Source organism: Eumetopias jubatus, unplaced genomic scaffold (genome assembly GCF_037043125.1).
Source record: "Eumetopias jubatus isolate StellerSeaLion01/CBP00866 unplaced genomic scaffold, mEumJub1_p1.0 scaffold_14, whole genome shotgun sequence".
In the NCBI taxonomy this organism is placed as follows: Eukaryota; Metazoa; Chordata; class Mammalia; order Carnivora; family Otariidae; genus Eumetopias; species Eumetopias jubatus.
In genome coordinates, this window is record NW_028274820.1 from 21,291,811 (window position 1) to 21,311,571 (window position 19,761).

Here is a 19,761-nt window from a genome sequence, read left to right on the forward strand (position 1 = left end):
CCACCTCACCCCACTTCACCTTACCTACTACTGTGTACCTGGGGGCATCCAACTCAGTAGTGCCCTGGTTTTGGAATCAGGTGAGTATCAACAGCCTACTGTATTTCAAGTGCTGTAGCTTAACTGGATTGATTGTAAGATTCTCCAAAGTCAATTCCAACCCACTGCCAAAGAAGTATTTCTTACAATGTCAATAACCATCTATTCAGTTCTATACTATTCAGGCACAAATTTGCTTTTGTAAGTAGGTAACAACTTCTTAAGGGGAAAAAAATGGAAAAGGAAAATGTTAATAAAAGAACAGCTTTCTATTTGGTTATATAATAATTTGAATAAACATTCTTCCATGAAATCTTTATCATTCAGCATTTCATGTGATCTGCTAGCAACCAACCTTACCTCCCCTATTCCCCTCAAAAACAGCCTAAATAATCCCAGCCAAGTAGGATTTATCACTTTTATAACCCCCTCCAGGCTGTTTTCCCTATGGGCTATTACCACATTTCTTGCTGCACTGTAACTGTTTCTGTAAATGCCCCTGAAGGCAGAGACATTGTCTTATCTTCCAACTTCACCAAAAAGAACAAGCAAGCAACCAAAATAATACATCCACTGGTGCAATTTTTGGGAAACTGAGCAAAATGCTAAATATTAGGTTGTGTATGAAAGCTATTTATGTAGGTAAACACTATCAACAGTTAAAGCTATACTACAAAAGGATGGGCTGAAATATATTTTAATTTGGACATTACATGGTATTTATCTGGGAGGCGAGGATGACTAACTCCTTTTATATCCCAATCTCATAAATATACAAGAGAACTAGTATCTATTATATCCACAATGATTTAAAGTCTGTCAAAGAAGGAAATTTCAATCAGTTTAACATGTTTCTCGGGAGTTGTCCTTAGTCTTTCCAACTACTAGTGTTAACCTAACCAATACAAGAGGCAGACACCAAAGGCTGATTAATATTCAAACTTTTCAAAACCAAATATTTTTGTTCCTCACAAATACTAATATGTTGGCAGGGGTGGGGGAGACCACGCCAGTTGGCTTGAGAATCCTAGGATGCATGCTTTCGCATTCTGCTTATTTGGGTATATCCAAAAATTCTGTAACTGAGATATCAAAGCAAATGTACCAATTAGAAATAGTAACACTGCAATGATTTTGAGAGCTACAGGTCAAGGAGCAAATATTTTTAAGTATTTATTTCATATCCCTTCAAAATACCAGACAAATTCTAAACACTGACACTTTTCAAGTTTTCCACAATTTACGTGAATGAAAAATACCCAGCTGCACAGCAACCTTAGCAGATAATAAAATGAATATGCTCAAATGGACACAGAATTTGATTATATTAATTTATTAACTATATGTAATATATAAATAAAATATATTAATAAATATATTAATATTTAATTAATACAGCATACTAACAGGTAAAATCAGGACCAAAAATGGACCAAGTAAGCCTTTTTTATCTGTCCAAAGTTCCATCAGCAAAAGGGTATTTCTATTTTCTTCTGGGATCTGAAAATGAGGATGTTCTAAGTTCCCGATTTTCTCAGCATTAAAAGAGATGTTTTTAAAGTAGTCCCACAGTCATAAACTTTTTTAAAAATGCAATCTGAGTAAAATTATTGAAGGGCATTAAACTTTTTTTTTTTAATCTCATGATTTTTTTCAAAGCAGTTATTACAGCCCTTCAAATCTCTTGTGAAAGGGGTTCCTCCTACCAGACACATGCCTCATCCAAAACCTAGTGATACTCTTAATTGGTTTTGCACTGCTGTGGCTATTGTGGAATGAATGGGCCAATACTGAAAATCTAGTCAAGAGAGGGCCACAGGTAATTTGGGTAGACACAGATAATTTAGATGTATCCAGATTCTGAAAAGGGTTCAAGAATTCTCTTTAGGTTTAGGAAAAAAACTCCTCTAACCAACTTCCTTCAGTACTTTCTCCTATAGAGTTTTTTAAACATCACCCCGTCCCCTCAGAGCAGTGTCTCTGAAATCCAGAAGCTGTGAAACAGTTCCACATGGCTCTCACGATTCTGAACATCAACAATGAAATAATGTTACAGGAATGACCATCCAGGCAATATAACAGACTTACGTTAAGTAGGCCTACAATGACCAAATTCCAAAGATCCTATCCCTCCCTACCCTAAGTATAGGACACCTGAGATTCCATGGAATATAGCATGAAAATCACAGATAGGAAACAAGGAAGCATACAAAATAAAAGGGAGTGGGGGAAACCCATACTAAGATTATTAATTGGTGTATAAAATAATTTTCAAATCTTTGGGCAAACTATACCATAATCCTTACTTAACTGGTCTAAATATTATAGCCATTGCTAAATTAACATGGATTTCTAAGAAAATACCTTGTATTATTTACTTGTAAATGTCTGTATAAAAAGTAGAACAAGGAACATAAATATTAAATGCATTTTAATGAAAACCTTATTTTATGATATCAGTATGAATACAGACATAGTAGCTACCAAGAGTGGGGTTTTTTTTTACATAAGTCATTTATTTGGCACTGTTATAAGCTTTAAAATTCCATTTTTGCTTTACATTAAATTACGAAGAGAAAAGATACATTTCACTAATGAAAGACATTCTGAACAGTAATTCTGGCATTAAAATTTATTAATAGTTCTCAGCTTCAAAAATGTTAAATGTCATACATTCTAAAATTTCTAACGAACACACATAAAAACAGGGAAGATTCGTGCAAGTTACTTGAATGGTAATAACAAAGCCAAAGAGAGATGCTCAGTGGCACATCATGTTTGCTAACTTGAAACAAAGAACAGGGTCAAAACTCTCCTAAAGGCAGCAACAATTACTATGGGACAAGCAGCTGTCACCAGCCCAAGAGACAGCATAAAGCAGCTACTGGCTTCCCAACTTACCATCTTCCTTTTCCTCTCTGCAATCTGCTCCTCCGATTCCATTTCTACTTCATTGCTAATGGGAGTTTTTTCTTCTATGTCATCAATAAAATCTGGTTCCTGAAAGATGGAAATGACTGCTTTATAAAAGAAACTACTATTTCATCTACAAACTAGGGACACTGAACTATTATAAATGCCTTTCAACCACTACTAACGCATTCAACACAGCAAAAGTACAAGCCTACTTAAATCCATTTCAGAACTTTAAAACTGGTTTTAAATCAAGAAAAATTTCAAAATTAAGTAATTTTGCTTTTTAAAGTTCTAGTCAATAATGTTATTAGTAGAGCCCACAAGGTCAAATATGGTAGCATAGCCTTCTGTTTATATTCTTCCCAAAACATAAGCATATAAAATTACTTCATAAAACCTGGTGCCTAGAGATACCAAGTGCTCAATAAATGTTTGTTCAATTTAAAGCCTATGGGAAATTATCATTAAATTGATTACCGAATTACGGAAGATGGGGTACTGGAGATGAGTGAAACCTTACTTAATTTTCATTTTAAATGGTCCCTCCTAACTTCCATTTATGTAGAGGGCATCGCTGGCAGGGCAGACATATGGGCCAAACTCTTCCCCCAAAATTATCTTATGTGTTAAGAGAATTTTCTCTGAAAAATCTTCTCTCATCCTTATAGAATTGATTTAATTATGCCCCAAATGTTTAAAAAAAGGAAATTAAGACTTTAAATAAGAACACTTATTACTGGGGCGCCTGGGTGGCTCAGTCGTTAAGCGTCTGCCTTCGGCTCAGGTCATGATCCCAGGGTCCTGGGATGGAGCCCCGCATCAGGCTCCCTGCTCGGCGGGAAGCCTGCTTCTCCCTCTCCCACTCCCCCTGCTTGTGTGCCCTCTCTCGCTGTGTCTATCAAATAAATAAAATCTTAAAAAAAAAAAAACCCAAAACACTTATTATTAACCTGAGGACAATACCATCTGGGAGAAGTTTTTAAATTACCCAGTTATAGAAAAATCTTGTTTGTATTCAATTCTGCAAGGACTTGCTGGCTGAGTTGTTTAACAAGCTTAACAAACACCGCACAAATTCTACTTGTGTTTCATATTTCTAAGTACTTCATTAAATAACAGATTTAACTTAAAAAATTTAAACCATTTTACATAAAAAAGAGGTTAAAATATGACAGATTATTTTCTTTTGCTGACTTCTGTTGAGAATCAGAAGAGCACAGCTCAGTACCTGATTATTTGATACCGACAGTCTCAATGGAGAAAGCTTTCTCTGTTTAGTTTCTGGGCTCTTCATTTTGTTGGCTGTTCCTTCACAATCCAAAGTAATATTCTGATTCTGCGTATCTTTTTCTTTTGAAATATCCTTTTCTTTTTTTCCTTTTTTCCTTCTGGTCTCGTAACCACTATTGATGTTTTCCGTGGATTCAGAACTACGTTTTAGAACAGGGCATTCTGGATTTTCTTTGAGGCATGCGCAGTCCACCTTGTACTTACTGGAAAGATAACCAGTTAAATATTTATTTAAGACACAAACTGCAAAATTTTCTAATCCATTTTAGGCTGCAACTCTAAAATTGTATGCTACTACTACTACTTATAAGCAATCCTTACTTTTCACTCATTTGCATTCCCATGGTAACTATCACAAAAGAAGCTTTTTCCCCCTCATTTAAAAAACATAATCATTACAAGTTGATTTCTGGGGCGCCTGGGTGGCTCAGTTGTTATGCGACTGCCTTCAACTCAGGTCATGATCCCAGGGTCCTGGGATCCAGTCCCGCATCGGGCTCCCTGCTCCACGGGAAGCCTGCTTCTCCCTCTCCCACTCCCCCTGCTTGTGTTCCCTCTCTCGCTGTGTCTCTCTCTGTCAAATAAATAAATAAAAATCTTTAAAAAAAAAAAAAAGTTGATTTCTGACCCAGTTATGGTCTAGAAGAAAAAAAAAACTCAATAAATTAAAATTGAGTCCTTTTAAGTAAAATGATTCTTTGGCTCACATTAAGGCAAAAATGGTATTTACTTCAGGGGTCCCAAGCCTTAACTATGTCTTATACTTTAAGAAATGACTTCAATGACCAGCTGTCTTTAAAAAGCCACCTTGAAAAAAGGTGAAGTTATGTTTCCCATTGCCTCTCTTAAGTGTTCCCTCTTTCAAATGGACACTTGAAAAATAATTGCACTCTCATTTTCACTGTAGTGATAATTATTACTTCCACCATACAGAGAAGATTAAAAGTGCAGAGAGGTTCAGTATTTTGTCCAAAGTGACACAGTTACTAAACGGTTGGGACAGCCTTCAGGTACAGGTCTGTGTGAGTCCAAAGCTCACACTTTTCATCTCTTCAGTATTTCTTAACTCTGCCCTCCATATCCCTACCACGATCATTTAGTTTCTCTCCAGGATGCAGGCAAAATGCCCAAACCTGAGTTAAACAGTAGAAGCCTCCCATTTTACATGTTTTAAGTAGTTTAATGTTTGTTCGCCATAAAAATAATTTACTTTCCAAAGTTTCCAATACTGCTCCTTACTCATTTTCAAGATTAGTACAAGTCAAACTGGCTAGAATCTGTGAATCAGGGATAGAACTCAAAAACTGATGATCTAATGCCCCCCCTCCCCAAATTAGGTATTACTAGAAACTAGGTTGAAACTCTTTCTAGACGTTTTCTTTGATTGTAGTATAACAACGGCAAATAATGATGGCGAACAGCTAATGTTTATTAAAAGCACTTATTTTGTGCCAGGAACTGTTTTAAATACTCTACCTATCTTAAACTCACTGAATCTTCAAAACATTCCTGTTAGGTGAGTATCATTATTCTCCTATTATGATATAATGAGATGAAGAATTGGTCCAAAGTTACATAGCTAATAATAAGCAAGCAAGCTAGGATTTGAAACCAGTGACATTATAAAAAGCTTATATTCTTAACCACTTATGGGAAACAGTCTTTCAAAGCAATGAGCAAAGAGCCATTATGCTAAATTTTCCACCATGTGGGAGAAAAGGGGCTAACAAGGTAATGCTTAAGCTACACTAAATTTGACTCCCAACAATCAAGTAGAGATGCACAGTGCAGGAAGTGGAATTTCACTGACAGAAAACAAACTGGGCATGTAAAACTTACTCATTTAAATAGGTTACCATACAAAATTTTGAAAATAAAATACAGAACAGGAGGAAATGAATTGAAATGCTTATAACCAAATAGACTACATGATACAAAAAGAACCATCCCCCTCCTTCCCCCCCCAAATCAGAAAAAGACTGTCCAGCAGGAAAATTGATGATGAATAAACAATTCATAAGAGAGGAAATCCAAATGACAAATTAATAATGCAAAAAGATCCTTGGGCTCACAAAATAATCAAGGAAAATGATAATTAAAAACATAAAAAGATACCATTTCACATGGATTAGCATCAGTTTTTAAAAGTTGTAAGGAAGTGGAGCAAGGAAGAAGGGTGTGAGAACAGAAACTAGTCATCACCTCATGTCTGGTAGACACTTGAGGCCGCGCGCATCCTAGAGCTGAGCAAGCACACCCCTAGATTCCTTCCCACAGAGAGCACATGTGCCCACAAAGACATGTTCAAAAAGTCATAGGAACAGTTTTGGTAAATCTAAAGATCCAGTAAGAGGGATGGATAAATGCCATCGGGAGTGAAAATAAATGAACTAGAGCTACACAGAACAACAGAACCAAATCTCAAAAGTAATGAATGAGAAAAGGTGAAAGCAAAACACTACAGAATATAATTTACAGAGAATTTAAATGGAAGTTTTTATGCTCAGAATTAACTTTATTTCCCTAGTGTTTCAGAACAACAGTTCTCAGAATTTCCTTACAGGACTCCAACAAACCCTTTCAATTTATACTGCAAAGAAAATTTACACAATTTCTTTTGTTTGAGGGCAAAAGTGAAATTATCCATTCACACTGATCAGCCAAATTAACTGTAAGACTAAAACCGTACCCCCTAAAATACCAGAAAGAACAAATTCTCAGGTAAACAAGGTCAGTGTTGTATGGCTGAATTAGGACTACCTTTTTAATTATAATTACTATGATCATTTACATTACAATAATAAAGTTTGGAAAAGAACTAAGTAATAATGCTTAGTGGAAGTTGACACCAAAATGCTTCTTTTCAAGTACATTTCATTGCCTCATAATAAATACAAATAAAAAGCTATGAAAGTAATGACAATACCTCGATTTTTAAGAGGACCTTAAGGAACCATTTCAAAACAGGTAACATATTTAGAAACTTGGACTTACCAATTCCCATAGTCAAAATCAAAGGCAATAGTTATTTCAGTTCCCTTTGGAATACTCTGTACAGAATAAATGTAAAGATGTATGGTTCCATCTTCAATTTCATGCCTCACCTGTTAGTTAAAAGAACAATTTTACATCTTTATAAATTGTTCTCTATCTTTAGAAGCACCTCATCCTGCAATTTTGAAAACTTTTCAAAGTGATTCATGAGTACAATGGGAAAAATATGCAATTACAAGACTTGTAACTATAAATTGGTGGTAGTTGCAAGTACAGTGATGCAAACTCTACAGTCCACCATGTAGCATTAAAAAGCAAACACTACACTTCATTGACTGAACAATGCATATTTTTCCCCCCTTAGTATCCCTGAAATTGGGATGTTATAAGGGATGGTACCTTCGATTTGATGACATGAAGTCATGAGTAATGGTACAGTTAACACCATACTTATACTGTTCTAGGTACTTCACATATATTAACTCCTGTAGTCCTCTTAACAAGTTTTTACAGGTAAAACAAGCACAGGCAAGGTTACAAAGCTGGTTCGTCAAAGAGAAGACATGAATCTACAAAGTTCTGGTTTCAAAACCTATACTCAACTGTAGCAGTTATAAATTTAAAATGTTTATTTTGGTGTGTAAAAAAAAAAAAAAAAACAACAACAACACACACACCAAACCAAAACCAGAAATACTTTAGGCTACAAATTAAAAAAGTTTTATAAAAAATTTTATAGTAGCACACATATAAAATCTACTTTAGCTTTCAGTTTTGTCATCTATCTTGATCCAATCAGATCATGTATTTGACCCATAAATAGAGCTTCAGAAATAAACAGAAGTCCAGTATTTTCTTTTACAAAGAACATCACAATTTCTTCAATGTGCAAAGTCATTAAGACCTCACAGCCCAATATCACCTAATTTTTCACAATGGAATCACACTGGACAATAATAAAATGCATCAATGGTTAAAAAGGCGACCAGATTTGTTTGATACTTGATTCCATACATCCTCCAAACCCCTGCCTCCCAAAAAGATTTCTATAAGCTTACCTCTGCATTGGGTGTACAAGAACGCCTGATGAACCGAGCCTCATTCCCAAAAGTCCTTGCATCAACACACATTTCTAGCCCGTGAAATTTAGAATAAAATAAAACAAAAGGATATGGTCTACAAAGAAAGAAATGCATTATAAACATTAACATATTAACAAACTTCTAAAAGATTCAAAGTAAATAGTGAAGCCAAGATTTGAATACAGGCAATCTGATACCGAACCTATTCATTAAGGGCTAGTTCATGCTAATTAGATTTTTACCTGCTCCAATAATCTTATCGAAATCAAAGGTAATTAATTGAAGGTGGAAATTCAAATTTACAAGGAAAAATAAAAAGGGAGTGACTACTGCCTTTACAGAAAGATTCATAACTGGATGCCTTTAAATCCTTATTTCCTAGTGCACTTAAGTTTGATTTATAGCACTGTTTCAAATAAAATTTGTATGTAAAAGAGACGTATTCTTGAATATCTTTCAAATCTTAAAAACTCAAGTTATAAACAATACTTTTAATAATCATATAGACTGAGAATGTTATCTCTCTAGAGATACCAACCTATTTCCAGACCTCAGGGAAGCAATGGGTCACAACATCAAATCCCCACCAAAATCACAAACCACAGAAGAGGCTCCAGAGCCATTCCAGTACCAAGAAAGTGGCTGTTAAAGTGGTGGCAATAATGTAAGAGCAAATCTAACATCCTTTAATAAAGAGGAAGGGGTTTTGCCTGTGATCACCAATGGTCTTTTCAGGGTCTACCAATTATGTTACAAAGAGTTAGGAAAGGTACTGGATGCAGAAGGATTCCTTATAATCTTAGGTAATCATTAAGAGTTTTTAATTAACATCCACCTATATTGTTGCAGTTTATCTTTGAGGTACACTGTTGTAGGAGTGTCAGCAAGACAGAGATGGGTCAGGGACTGAGGAATATATCTGCTTTTTGCTATATCTTATTATAGTTCAAAAGCTATCATTAGTCACTGTTCAATCACACTACACTTTTAAATATATCAAAATGATCACTCAGGAAAGCAAAATACATATGAACACAGACAGCATCTCAGTAAAATAGCCAAAAACAATTCTTAACTACAGATAACTGGTAAATAAACGAATATACCTCTTAAAGAAATATCCATTTGCTTCAAACTGTTCTCTTAGCATAAACTTCCCTCTGTACTCAATGATAAGTGCATCAGGAGGCAAATCTTTTGCGGATTTCAGAATTTTCTTATTTTTTTGTATATGGCTCTAAAACCAGAGAAATGCTGAGATTAATTAAACCTGATTGCTTTCAATATAACTACTCAAGATATGCATTAGAAAATGGTTTTTCTTTCATAATTTTTTTTGGCAAATGATGTATTTACCTCAACAGGAGGTTTGAAGAGCAGACTGTTGGTGTTCACATCTGGTTTATTTCTTTCTTTTCTGTCACTCCCGCCGCCCAGCCTCAGAGCTATCCTCTGCGCCTCCCGCTGCACGCCCTCGCTGTACTGGTTACTGTCGGCCTCCTCGTACCGGTCCATCCACGCCTTGATTTTTGTCTCCCATCCAAAATTTGAACCATCAGATGAAGGATCAATCTCTGGAGCTGAACCCTAAAATCATAGCAAACTAAGCATTAATATCTGGGCTTCTAAGTATTTGTATATATTTATACACACACACACACACAGATAAATGCTAATCTATGTAAAAGAACATAATATAGAGTAGAAATAATGGTAGGCTTTCTGAGTCGGTCCTGGGCAAAAACAGACCACAAGTGAGCAGCCTACTATGTCTTTATACCGCATGCCAGACAAATAAGGACTTAGAAGAGTAAAGGAGGCCACGGGCTGTTGGACTAGCATAAATTCAGGCTTCAAAGACACCAGCACTGTAGCCAAATGGAGCATTAATAAAACTGCAAATACCCAAAACTTTGGAGTCATTGTCAGCTAATGGTTAAAAAAAAAAAAAAAAAAGAACGTAGGGGCGCCTAGCTGGTGAGTCGGTTAAGTGTCCAACTCCTGATTTTGGCTCAAGTCATGATCTCAGGGCCGTGAGATGAAGACCCGGATGGGCCCTGAGCTGGGCGTGGAGCCTGCTTAAGATTCTCTCCCCCCCACCCCCGCCACCGCCCGTGCCTCTCCCCCACTGCTTTCTTGGGCACTTTCTAAAAAAAAAAAAAAAAAGATAATGTATGAAATTTTTTATTAGAGTCTGTCAATATCTACCTTGTACTCACAGTTCTGATAGACTATAATTTTAACGTTTTATTTAAAAATACACTTTTATATCTTAATTTAGTGTAATTTCAAGATCTATAATCAACTATCCACATGATAAATTTGACATGAGAACAAAATGTCTCACAGAATGTAAAATGACCCAAAATGGTCCACAGTCTAAATTCAAGGGTCACAGTGACAGCAAGGACCTTTAAATACTTGCTCTTCATCTATACCTCCTACTAAAAATCCGTAAGATAAGAATGCTAAATGCCAAGTACAAAAAGTTACAGCCTCTCTTAATCTGTTACAGAGCAAAAAGGGGGGGGTTGCCTGGCTGGCTCAGTCAGAGGAGCTTGCAACTCTTGATCTTGGGGTGGTGAGTTTGAGCCCCATGCTGGGTGTAGAGACTACTTAAAAATAATCTAAAACAAAACAAAACAAAACAAAAGGGGACACTTCTCTTGCTGGAATGCAATTTACAGATAGGCACAATTACCACACATTTTAAAAACATACTAAAATGTGGACTCCCACAACAATCCTTTTTTTTTTTTTTAAGATTTTATTTATTTGACAGAGACAGAGCAAACACAAGCAAGGGGAGTGTCAAAGGGAGAGGGAGAAGCAGGCTCCCCACCGAGCAGGGAGCCCAACGTGGGGCTTCATTGGGTTCATGACCTGAGCCAAAGGCAGACACTTAATGACTAAGCCACCCAGGTGCCCCTCCCACAACAATTCTTATTTGCAATCTTAGAATGAAAATCAATCAATGCACATAACAAAAACATTTATGTTTCATTAGCATCATTCAGATTTCTAATTTCTAATTGGTTTTAACACATGACATTTCAATTTTTTGTAAATGCTATTCATCAGTTTCTTTCTACAACACTGAACACCTTGATGAGAAAAGATTTCTAAAATATGTACAACCTACGTAACTAAAATTTTAAAATCACATGTAGAATTCATAAAAACCCTTATATATCCTGTTAGACATGTACACACATACAATAACACTAAAATTTATCATTTGTTCACCTTCCATATAAGTAATTTTTATTACAAAAAGTATCATTCTTTCCTACAATGAAACAAACTATAGTAAGTTGTTCAACTATTTGACAGGAGTAGGTTTATTTTTACCCACTGATATTTTATGTAATTATAAATCCCACATTATAATGACCACCTTGTAACAGGATTTTGACACAAATATGAAATACTACATGTCAAAGCTTTCATCAGCTTTACCGAAGAAATCTAAATTTTAAAATTTTTTCTTTCTTTTTTACTCTCTCCCCCACCCAAGCCTTCTACTGACCTGGTATATATTAGATACAGTAAATTCTTCTGTATCTCTTGAACCTATAAATACTATAGAATTATTAACTGGAACTGTTATGATCTCAATGAGGTATCTCTGAGTTAAGTAAAAAAATATCTTTAAAGATGCACAAAGCATTATTAAAAGTTTACTTCCTTAGTCATTTCTTTACATAACAAATGGAAATATTTCACTTAAGTAAAAGATGCACCATCTTCAATAAACCTGCTATTGGAATGACTGCATAAATTAGAAAGAAAAGGAAACTATTAAGTTTCCACTAGCTGAATCCGAAAACTTTTTCAGACTGTATGCTATGTCAGAGAATATCCCATAAACCCAAGTTTAATATATAGTAAGTATCAAATCCCTAACTTTAAGAACATTCTATGAAACTTGGGGCTTGCAGTCTGTTGAGTGACACCATGTATTAACTTTCTTGAGAAAGAACTACAAAAGCATGCAATCATCATCACCAGACAGCTGTTTAATGATCTGTTTTCCAGAGAATGTGGAATAATGAATAACTATTATGCTTTACACTATGGGCACAACAAATATACTGTAACATGCTCCCCACATCCTATTTTTCTATCTGACAACTTGAGAAACCCATTATCCTTTAACCACATAACCTAGAAAGCTATAGTCACACTATATATAGCTGACCTCTGTGATCCAACACCTATATTTTAAGGGGAGGCAGAGCTGACAAGCCTTGCCTCTCTCAGCAATCTGGACATCTACAAAATTGAGGATACATTCTAATTAATTCAAGGTACAGGGGACTACTTTGTACTTCAATGGTGATTTTATAACAACTTACTTGACTAAATCACTAGAATCCCAACTATGCAAAAAAAAAAAAAAAAAAAAGCAAATTTTCAAATTCTCAATGTGATTTTGCATTCATATGTCCAGTATACAAAATGGTATTGGGAGGCATGGAATGCAATGATAACTGAAATTCAGATTAACCAAAATCTGATATTAGCAATTATTTATATACCATCTCCTTTTGCTTAATACTTTAACAGTGTGAATAAACTCCAAGAGTGGCATATTAATCAAATGAGGATTCTCTATGGTGCCACTTCTCTATGGTGCCATATCTTAAAGATAATAAGCAATGACATGATACACAATGAAGAGAACATAAAGATTATGTAGAGGCAATCACTTAGTAAGCTCCTGAAAAACTGACAGCTGGTACTAAGGACTTAAATTTAATGTATTTACCTTTACTCTTGATGACTTCCTAGATCCTTCCCGAAAGGCCTGAAATAACATGAAATTCTAAGTTAGTTTTTTTTTTTAAAAACTGGATATAATATTTAAGAATCAATCAGTTCACTAAAGTCATCTACTAGAATATTCTTCTATTATTAACAATAGAATGCAGATGGGGCACCTGGGTGGCTCAGTCGGTTAAGCGTCTGTATTTGGCAAAGGTCAAGTTCCCCATCAGGCTCCCCGTTCAGTGGGGAGTCTGCTTCTCCCTCTCCCTCTGCCCCTCCCCTCCATTTGTGTGCGTGCGCTCTCTCTCTCTCACTCTCAAATAAAATCTTAAAAAAAATAGAATGCACACTTTGTATACCTGAAACTAAAGTAAAAATGTATATCAACTATATTTAAATTAAAGAATGCAGACTGTTTTAAGAGAATTAAGAGAATATACATGAGAATATATGTATATGATATTGCTTTAAAAAAATCTCAAATTTTCTGTAATATTACAGTAATTTTTTGAAGTCATTAGGTAAGTTTTGGGAGTGATAAAATAGTGTTACTACTTTCTCTAAGTCAACTAGTAAGTGATATTTGAACGTGTAGTGAGGCTTAAGTAATAAACAGTTGTATTTATTCAAAAAAATATTTACTAACAGCTCACTAATCTGCTGGGTCCTGAAGTAGTACTTAACATTTAATTCCTATCTTCATCATCACTCCACCTCAAAAGTCTCTAGGGAGACTAACAAACATAAACCAAGAGTAAGCAATATAGATCCAAATATACTTAAGTTTATGTGTAGACTACATGTCAGAAGAAAGCAGATTTATTAACAACAAAAACAAGGCAATGAGACTTCATGGAAAACATGTGAAAAGAGCTAGGTAGACTTTGGAGAATGGAAGTACTCAGATGAACAACTGAAAGGAACAAAATCCTAGTACTAAAGAAATATAAGGGGCGCCTGGGTGGCTCAGGCAGTTAAGAGTCTACTTCCACTCAGGTCATGATCTCAGGGTCCTGGGGTCAAGCCTTCCCCCACCCCAGGGGGCTCCCTGCTCAGCAGGGAGTCTGCTTCTCCCTTTCCCTCTGCACCCCCCTTGTGCTTTCCCTCTCTCTCAAATAAATAAAATATTTACAAAAATTATAAAAAAATATGAAAGAAGGCAAATAGGAAAAAATACGTCACATTCAAGGAAAAACTAAGACACACAATTGTATGTGTGTATCCTACTGAAGAGTAGGATATAAAATTGGCTAAAAATTTTAAATTAGATCATGGAAGCCTTATTTAAAGTCAGATTTTATAACTCCGACTTAAAATACAGGTATGCTTTTCTTTATGGTGGACGAATCAATAAAATACTTCTGAGCAGGGATATAAGAACAATATTCCCAGGAAACATAACCAAATGTAGGATGCTGTGAAGCAGAAAGAGGATAAAGTTGGAGAAATTAAAGATGGTAAGTTATTACTGCAATACTATGAGGTGATGAGGGTTTGTAGAAACAAAAGGAAGAAAAATAAAAATACAAGACATTCCAAAGGAAAAAAATCAATAGTGCTTTTGAAAATAAATCTGAATGTCCAAAACCAAAGATGACTTAAAAATTTTTGAGGCTGGATAATGGCTATGCTGCTGAAATTAAAAAAAAAAAAAAAGAATTTGAAGAATAGTCACAATACACGTCTTTTTCTATGTTATTCTGCATCATTAACGGTATTAATAGTTCATGGGGCACTAGAGTAGCTCAGTCAGTTAAATGTCCAATTCTTTTTTTTTTTTTTAAGATTTTATTTATTTATTTGACAGATACAGCAAGAGAGGGAACACAAGCAGGGGAGTGGGAGAGGGAAAAGCAGGCTTCCAACCGAGCAGGGAGCCTGATGCGGGGCTCGATCCCAGGACCCCGGGATTATGACCCGAGCCAAAGGCAGATGCTTAATGACTGAACCACCCAGGCGCCCCAAGTGTCCGATTCCTGGTTTCTGCTCAGGTCATGATCTCAGGGTCATGAGATCAAGCCCCGCCTCAGGCTCCATGCTGAGCATGGAGCCTGTTTAAGTTTCTCTCCCTCTCTCCCTCTGCCTTTCCTTCTGTCCCTCCTCTCTTAAAAAAAATAGAATTAATACTTCATGTCAAAGGCCTGAATTACTAGGGCACCTGGGTGGCTCAGATGGTTAAGCGTCTGCCTTCGGCTCAGGTCATGTCCCAGGGTCCTGGGATCGAGTCCCGCATCGGGCTCCCTGCTCAGCGGGGAGCCTGCTTCTCTCCCTCTCTCTCTCTCTGTCTCTCATGAATAAATAAATAAAATCTTAAAAAAAAAAAAGTCCTGAATTACTGAAACACCAATACCTTGCTAGGGTTTTATTAGTATTTAAAAACTGTTATCTATCCAAAACATCTACTGTAAACTCCATTCAAATTTTTAACAATTAGCCATAACAGCAACAGGCTGAATAAAAGGCAAAACCGTATACATCCTCTGTTACATATTTTTTTATTACATATTAACCTCAAATAATAGTAAAACCTTAACAGTGGGTACAGCAAACTAGATCTTTTATGCACAGTTCCTGGATATTTTTTTTCTAATCCTTGTCTATATTTACTAACAACACAAGAGAAAAATCTCCCTTTAAATATACAGCAATATTCTGAAATAACTTTGACACAATCAAGACTCGGGACTGATTCATTTTAAAAAGCCAAAAGCCATTCCAGCCAGAAAAAAAGGCAGAATCTATGCTTTACTCAAAAAATACATTTGTTAAACCAAATGACCTAAAACAAATATACAAGGATAAAATTTCTAAGTAACATTTTTTTGAAAAGATTTATTTATTTGAGAGAGAGAAAAAAAATAAAAAGGAGAGGGCGAGGAGAAGCAGACTCCCCACTGAGCATGGAGCCCGACTGGGCGCTCAGTCTCACAATACTGAGATCATGACCTGAGCCAAAATCAAGAGTTGAACGCTTAACTGACTAGCCACCCAGGTACCCTTCAAGTAACTTTTTTTATTTTAAAGATTTTATTTATTTATTTGACAGAGAGAAAGCACAAGCAGGGGGAGTGGGAGAGGGAGAGGGAGAAGCAGACTCCCTGTTAAGCAGCTGAGCAGGGAGCCCAATGCAGGACTTGATCCACCTGAGCTGAAGGCGAATACTTAACCGACTGAGCCACCCAGGTACCCCTCAAGTAACTTTTTTTTTTAAGATTTTATTTATTTATTTGACAGAGAGAGAAGGAACACAAGCAGGCGGAGTGGTAAAGGGAGAAGCGGGAACCCAGGCGCCCCTCAAGTAACTTTTTTACAGTAAGTAGAAAAGCATAATTTGAAAGCATGAGATGAAAAAGGTGAGTCAATACCAATCATGAATTCCTAAATTGTAAGAGGCATTTTTTTTTTTAAAGATTTTATTTATTTGACAGAGAGCAAGGGAACACAAGCAGGAGGAGCGGCAGGCAGAAGGAGAAGCAAACTCCCCACTGAGCACGGAGCCTGATGCAGCTAGATCCTAGGACCCTGGGATCATGAACTCAGCCTAAGGCAGATGCTTAGCTGACTGATCCACCCAGGCATCCGGAGAAGAGAATATTCTAAATGGTGAAGGGAACAGCATAAGCAAAGATAACACCCAGTGGGACACCTGGCTGGCTCAGTCAGTACAGCCTGTGACTCCTGATCACAGGGTCGTTTAAGTTCATGCCCCACACTGGGTGTGGAGCTTACTTAAAAAAAGAAAAAGGTAACACCAAGGAAGTGCAGGTAAAATTTAGTAACAAATTATTCAGAATGGATAAAATACAGGTAGAAGAATAGCAGAACTGGAGAGGGACATAATATGTGAAGACTGCTATAGTCAAAGTATATTTTAAACAGGGATGTGAAATTAGAAAATTCAAAGTACATGCTGCCTATTAAACAACCAGATAATATCATGAAGAATTACTCGAGGAAAAAATGCTTTGAAAAAACCCTGATTATATATCTAGGGATAATTTCACTCTATAATAGCAATATAGTCATTGTGAAAAGTATTTTTTACCTTAGCAGACAAAAATCTTCAATAGCAATTATAAGAAATTTAATGAAAAAGTGGCCCAGAAATGGTTTTGTGCCATTACATCCTTGGGATAATTTATCACATAGAATTTAAGTGAAAGAACTCTACATGATAAGATATTCAACAAATATGGAGGCTTATTAAAATGATTAAATATGATTCAGAGAACAACTATAAACAATCATTCACAATCATTCTGTGCTCCTTTACCTGTTCATAAGCTATTAAAAATTTAGGACTGTTATTTCTGTTTTGTAAAACAGCAATTTTTTTTTTATTTTAGCTTTTGCATTTCTATGACTAGTTTCATTAGTGATGATTGCAAATCATTATGCAAACATTCTTCTCTACTACACTCCAATCTTTAAAACATATTAAAATTTTAAAATGAGTTTTAAAAAGCTTAGGTTCTGCCAACTTTTCTGGCTACCATCCAATACTCATCTGCCTTTCCTGTAAAACTCAGCTCCCACCATCTCCCATATACTCATCTTAAGAAAGGAAAAACTTACTTTTTTACACTTTGCAATATTTTGTTCTTTCTCCCCACTTTTTTTCCTTCTTTTATCATTAACCTTGGAAACTCGTGAAGCAGTTAGAGTAATCGATGTCGGGGTGTGCTGAAATGCAGTATATAATTCCACAGGAACCTCATCACCACTCTCAGTTGCACTGGTATCACCATCTTCCAAGGCAAAATAAAAATTATTGTACTTGTAATACTATTTTGAACAAAATAAAAAACAAAACAGCATTCTATATGGCAAACTTCTATCTCCATCTGTCTAAAGAATAAACATTTTTTTTTACTTCCTCACCTCACTCAAAGTAAGATACATTTAAATGCAAACTACAAGTATCATTTCTTATACATTAAACAAGATGCAAAAGTCTGACAATACACTGAGATGCTGTGACTGTTGGAAACCAGCACTTGCATAAACTGCAAGGAAATTCAAAATTCCCTACGAAAGGGAATTTAGCCATATCTAGCAAAATTCTATATTTACCCTTTCACCCAGTAATCCTATTTCTAGGTATGTATCCAAAGATAAAGTGAACGAAAATCCCAAAAACTTAACCAAGACGGTTTCATTGAAGGTACTATTTGTAGTAACAAAAACAAAACAAACAAAAAATACTGGAAACAAACTAAATGTCCATCAAACAGAAATAGTTGAATAAACTATGATTATTCAAAAACATTTGTATTAATACCGTTTTAAGCCAAAATGAAAGTTGTATTGTAGTTATACTTCTAAAATCTATTCCTAAAAATGAAAAAAATACTATTCCATATGATAAACTAATGGATCACCATCTCCCTGAAAAGCCAACATATTTTAATATTTCCTTAAACCAATTTGTTACCTTTGTAGAAAAATATGAATGATTTTTTATTTTCCTCTACTTCCCACATTTTCTAAAATAAGTACATTCTTATTCTATAATCTATTAAAAAAAAAGACTATTTAAAATCTCCACCTGATTCTAAGTCATATATACAATCAACATTCACTGGCAAGGTGTTTACATCTGACTAAAATATGCAGGCCACTCATTCTCTCAATCACACTCATCTTAATTTAGTATAGATCCTTTTCACCTACCTGACATATTTTCCCTTTTCCGGCGTTGTAGTAGCACTGCCCTCTCTTTATCCAAACTCCTGTATTAAAATATTAATGATTATTTATCAAGCTTTCATGAATTTAAGATATAAGCAGATCAGTTTTAAATGTGATAAACTTCACAATTTTTCTGATGTTTTTACTGAAAAATGAACAGTATAAAATATCTAGCATAATTAGCAGTAGATGACTGTTAAGTGACTCTATTGCACTCTTTCAAGAAAGTAACTTTTTACTTAAGAAACTAGTACTTTTTTTTCAAATTAAATATTTAAAGCAAAAAGTCTGTTAAAAAAGAATGCTATTTCATGAAAAAGATGAAGCATCTTGAAGGGATGGAAAGAAATAAATCAACCTCTATATACTACTATAAAGTGATCTTCAGCACATTATTTTTATTATTATTATTTTTTAAGATTTATTTATTTGACAGAGAGAGATAGCGAGAACAGGAACACAAGCAGGGGGAGTGGGGAGGGAGAAGCAGGCTCCCCGCAGAGCAGGGAGCTGGACGTGGGGCTCCATCCCAGGACCCTGGGATCATGACCCGAGCCAAAGGCAGACGCTTAAGGACTAAGCCATCCAGGCGCCCCTTCAGCACATTATTTTTAAGAGAAAAAAGGAAATGTGGGAAAAACTGTAATATACTATCACTTACCTAAATAAGAAAAGGAATACAAATATGTATGTATGTATCTGTTTCTAATAAGGAAACAAACAATGGAAAGAATAATCCATTTTTTATCTTACTTCAGGAGTGGAAGGACATAATCACATTAAGTATATAATTATAAAAATAAAGTATAAGAAGCAATCCTAAAAATAAAAAACTAGATTACTCATGCATTTCTGATAGGAATGTAAAATGGTACAACTGATCTGCAAAATATGTGGACAGTTTCTTATAAAATTAAACATGCCACTACCTTGTGACTGAACAATTTGCACTCTTAGGCGTTTATCCCGGAGAAAACAA

At 35.4% G+C, this 19,761-nt stretch overlaps 1 protein-coding gene across 3 annotated transcripts in view; it reads right to left on the reverse strand.

The window, feature by feature from the left end:
- KMT2E (lysine methyltransferase 2E (inactive)) overlaps positions 1-19,761 on the reverse strand; it is an 87,820-nt gene that overhangs the window by 17,375 nt on the left and 50,684 nt on the right. For 2 of the 3 annotated variants that reach the window (XM_028120165.2, XM_088018411.1), the window contains 9 exons: positions 18,765-18,823; positions 17,667-17,839; positions 13,093-13,131; positions 9,678-9,908; positions 9,428-9,558; positions 8,298-8,415; positions 7,240-7,349; positions 4,184-4,448; positions 2,941-3,039 (listed from right to left, as the gene is read on the reverse strand). In XM_028120165.2, the coding sequence (XP_027975966.2) occupies positions 2,941-3,039; positions 4,184-4,448; positions 7,240-7,349; positions 8,298-8,415; positions 9,428-9,558; positions 9,678-9,908; positions 13,093-13,131; positions 17,667-17,839; positions 18,765-18,823 (1,225 nt within the window). Of the gene's footprint in view, positions 1-2,940; positions 3,040-4,183; positions 4,449-7,235; positions 7,350-8,297; positions 8,416-9,427; positions 9,559-9,677; positions 9,909-13,092; positions 13,132-17,666; positions 17,840-18,764; positions 18,824-19,761 lie in introns of those variants that run through there. The other variant, XM_088018412.1, reaches the window with a different exon arrangement.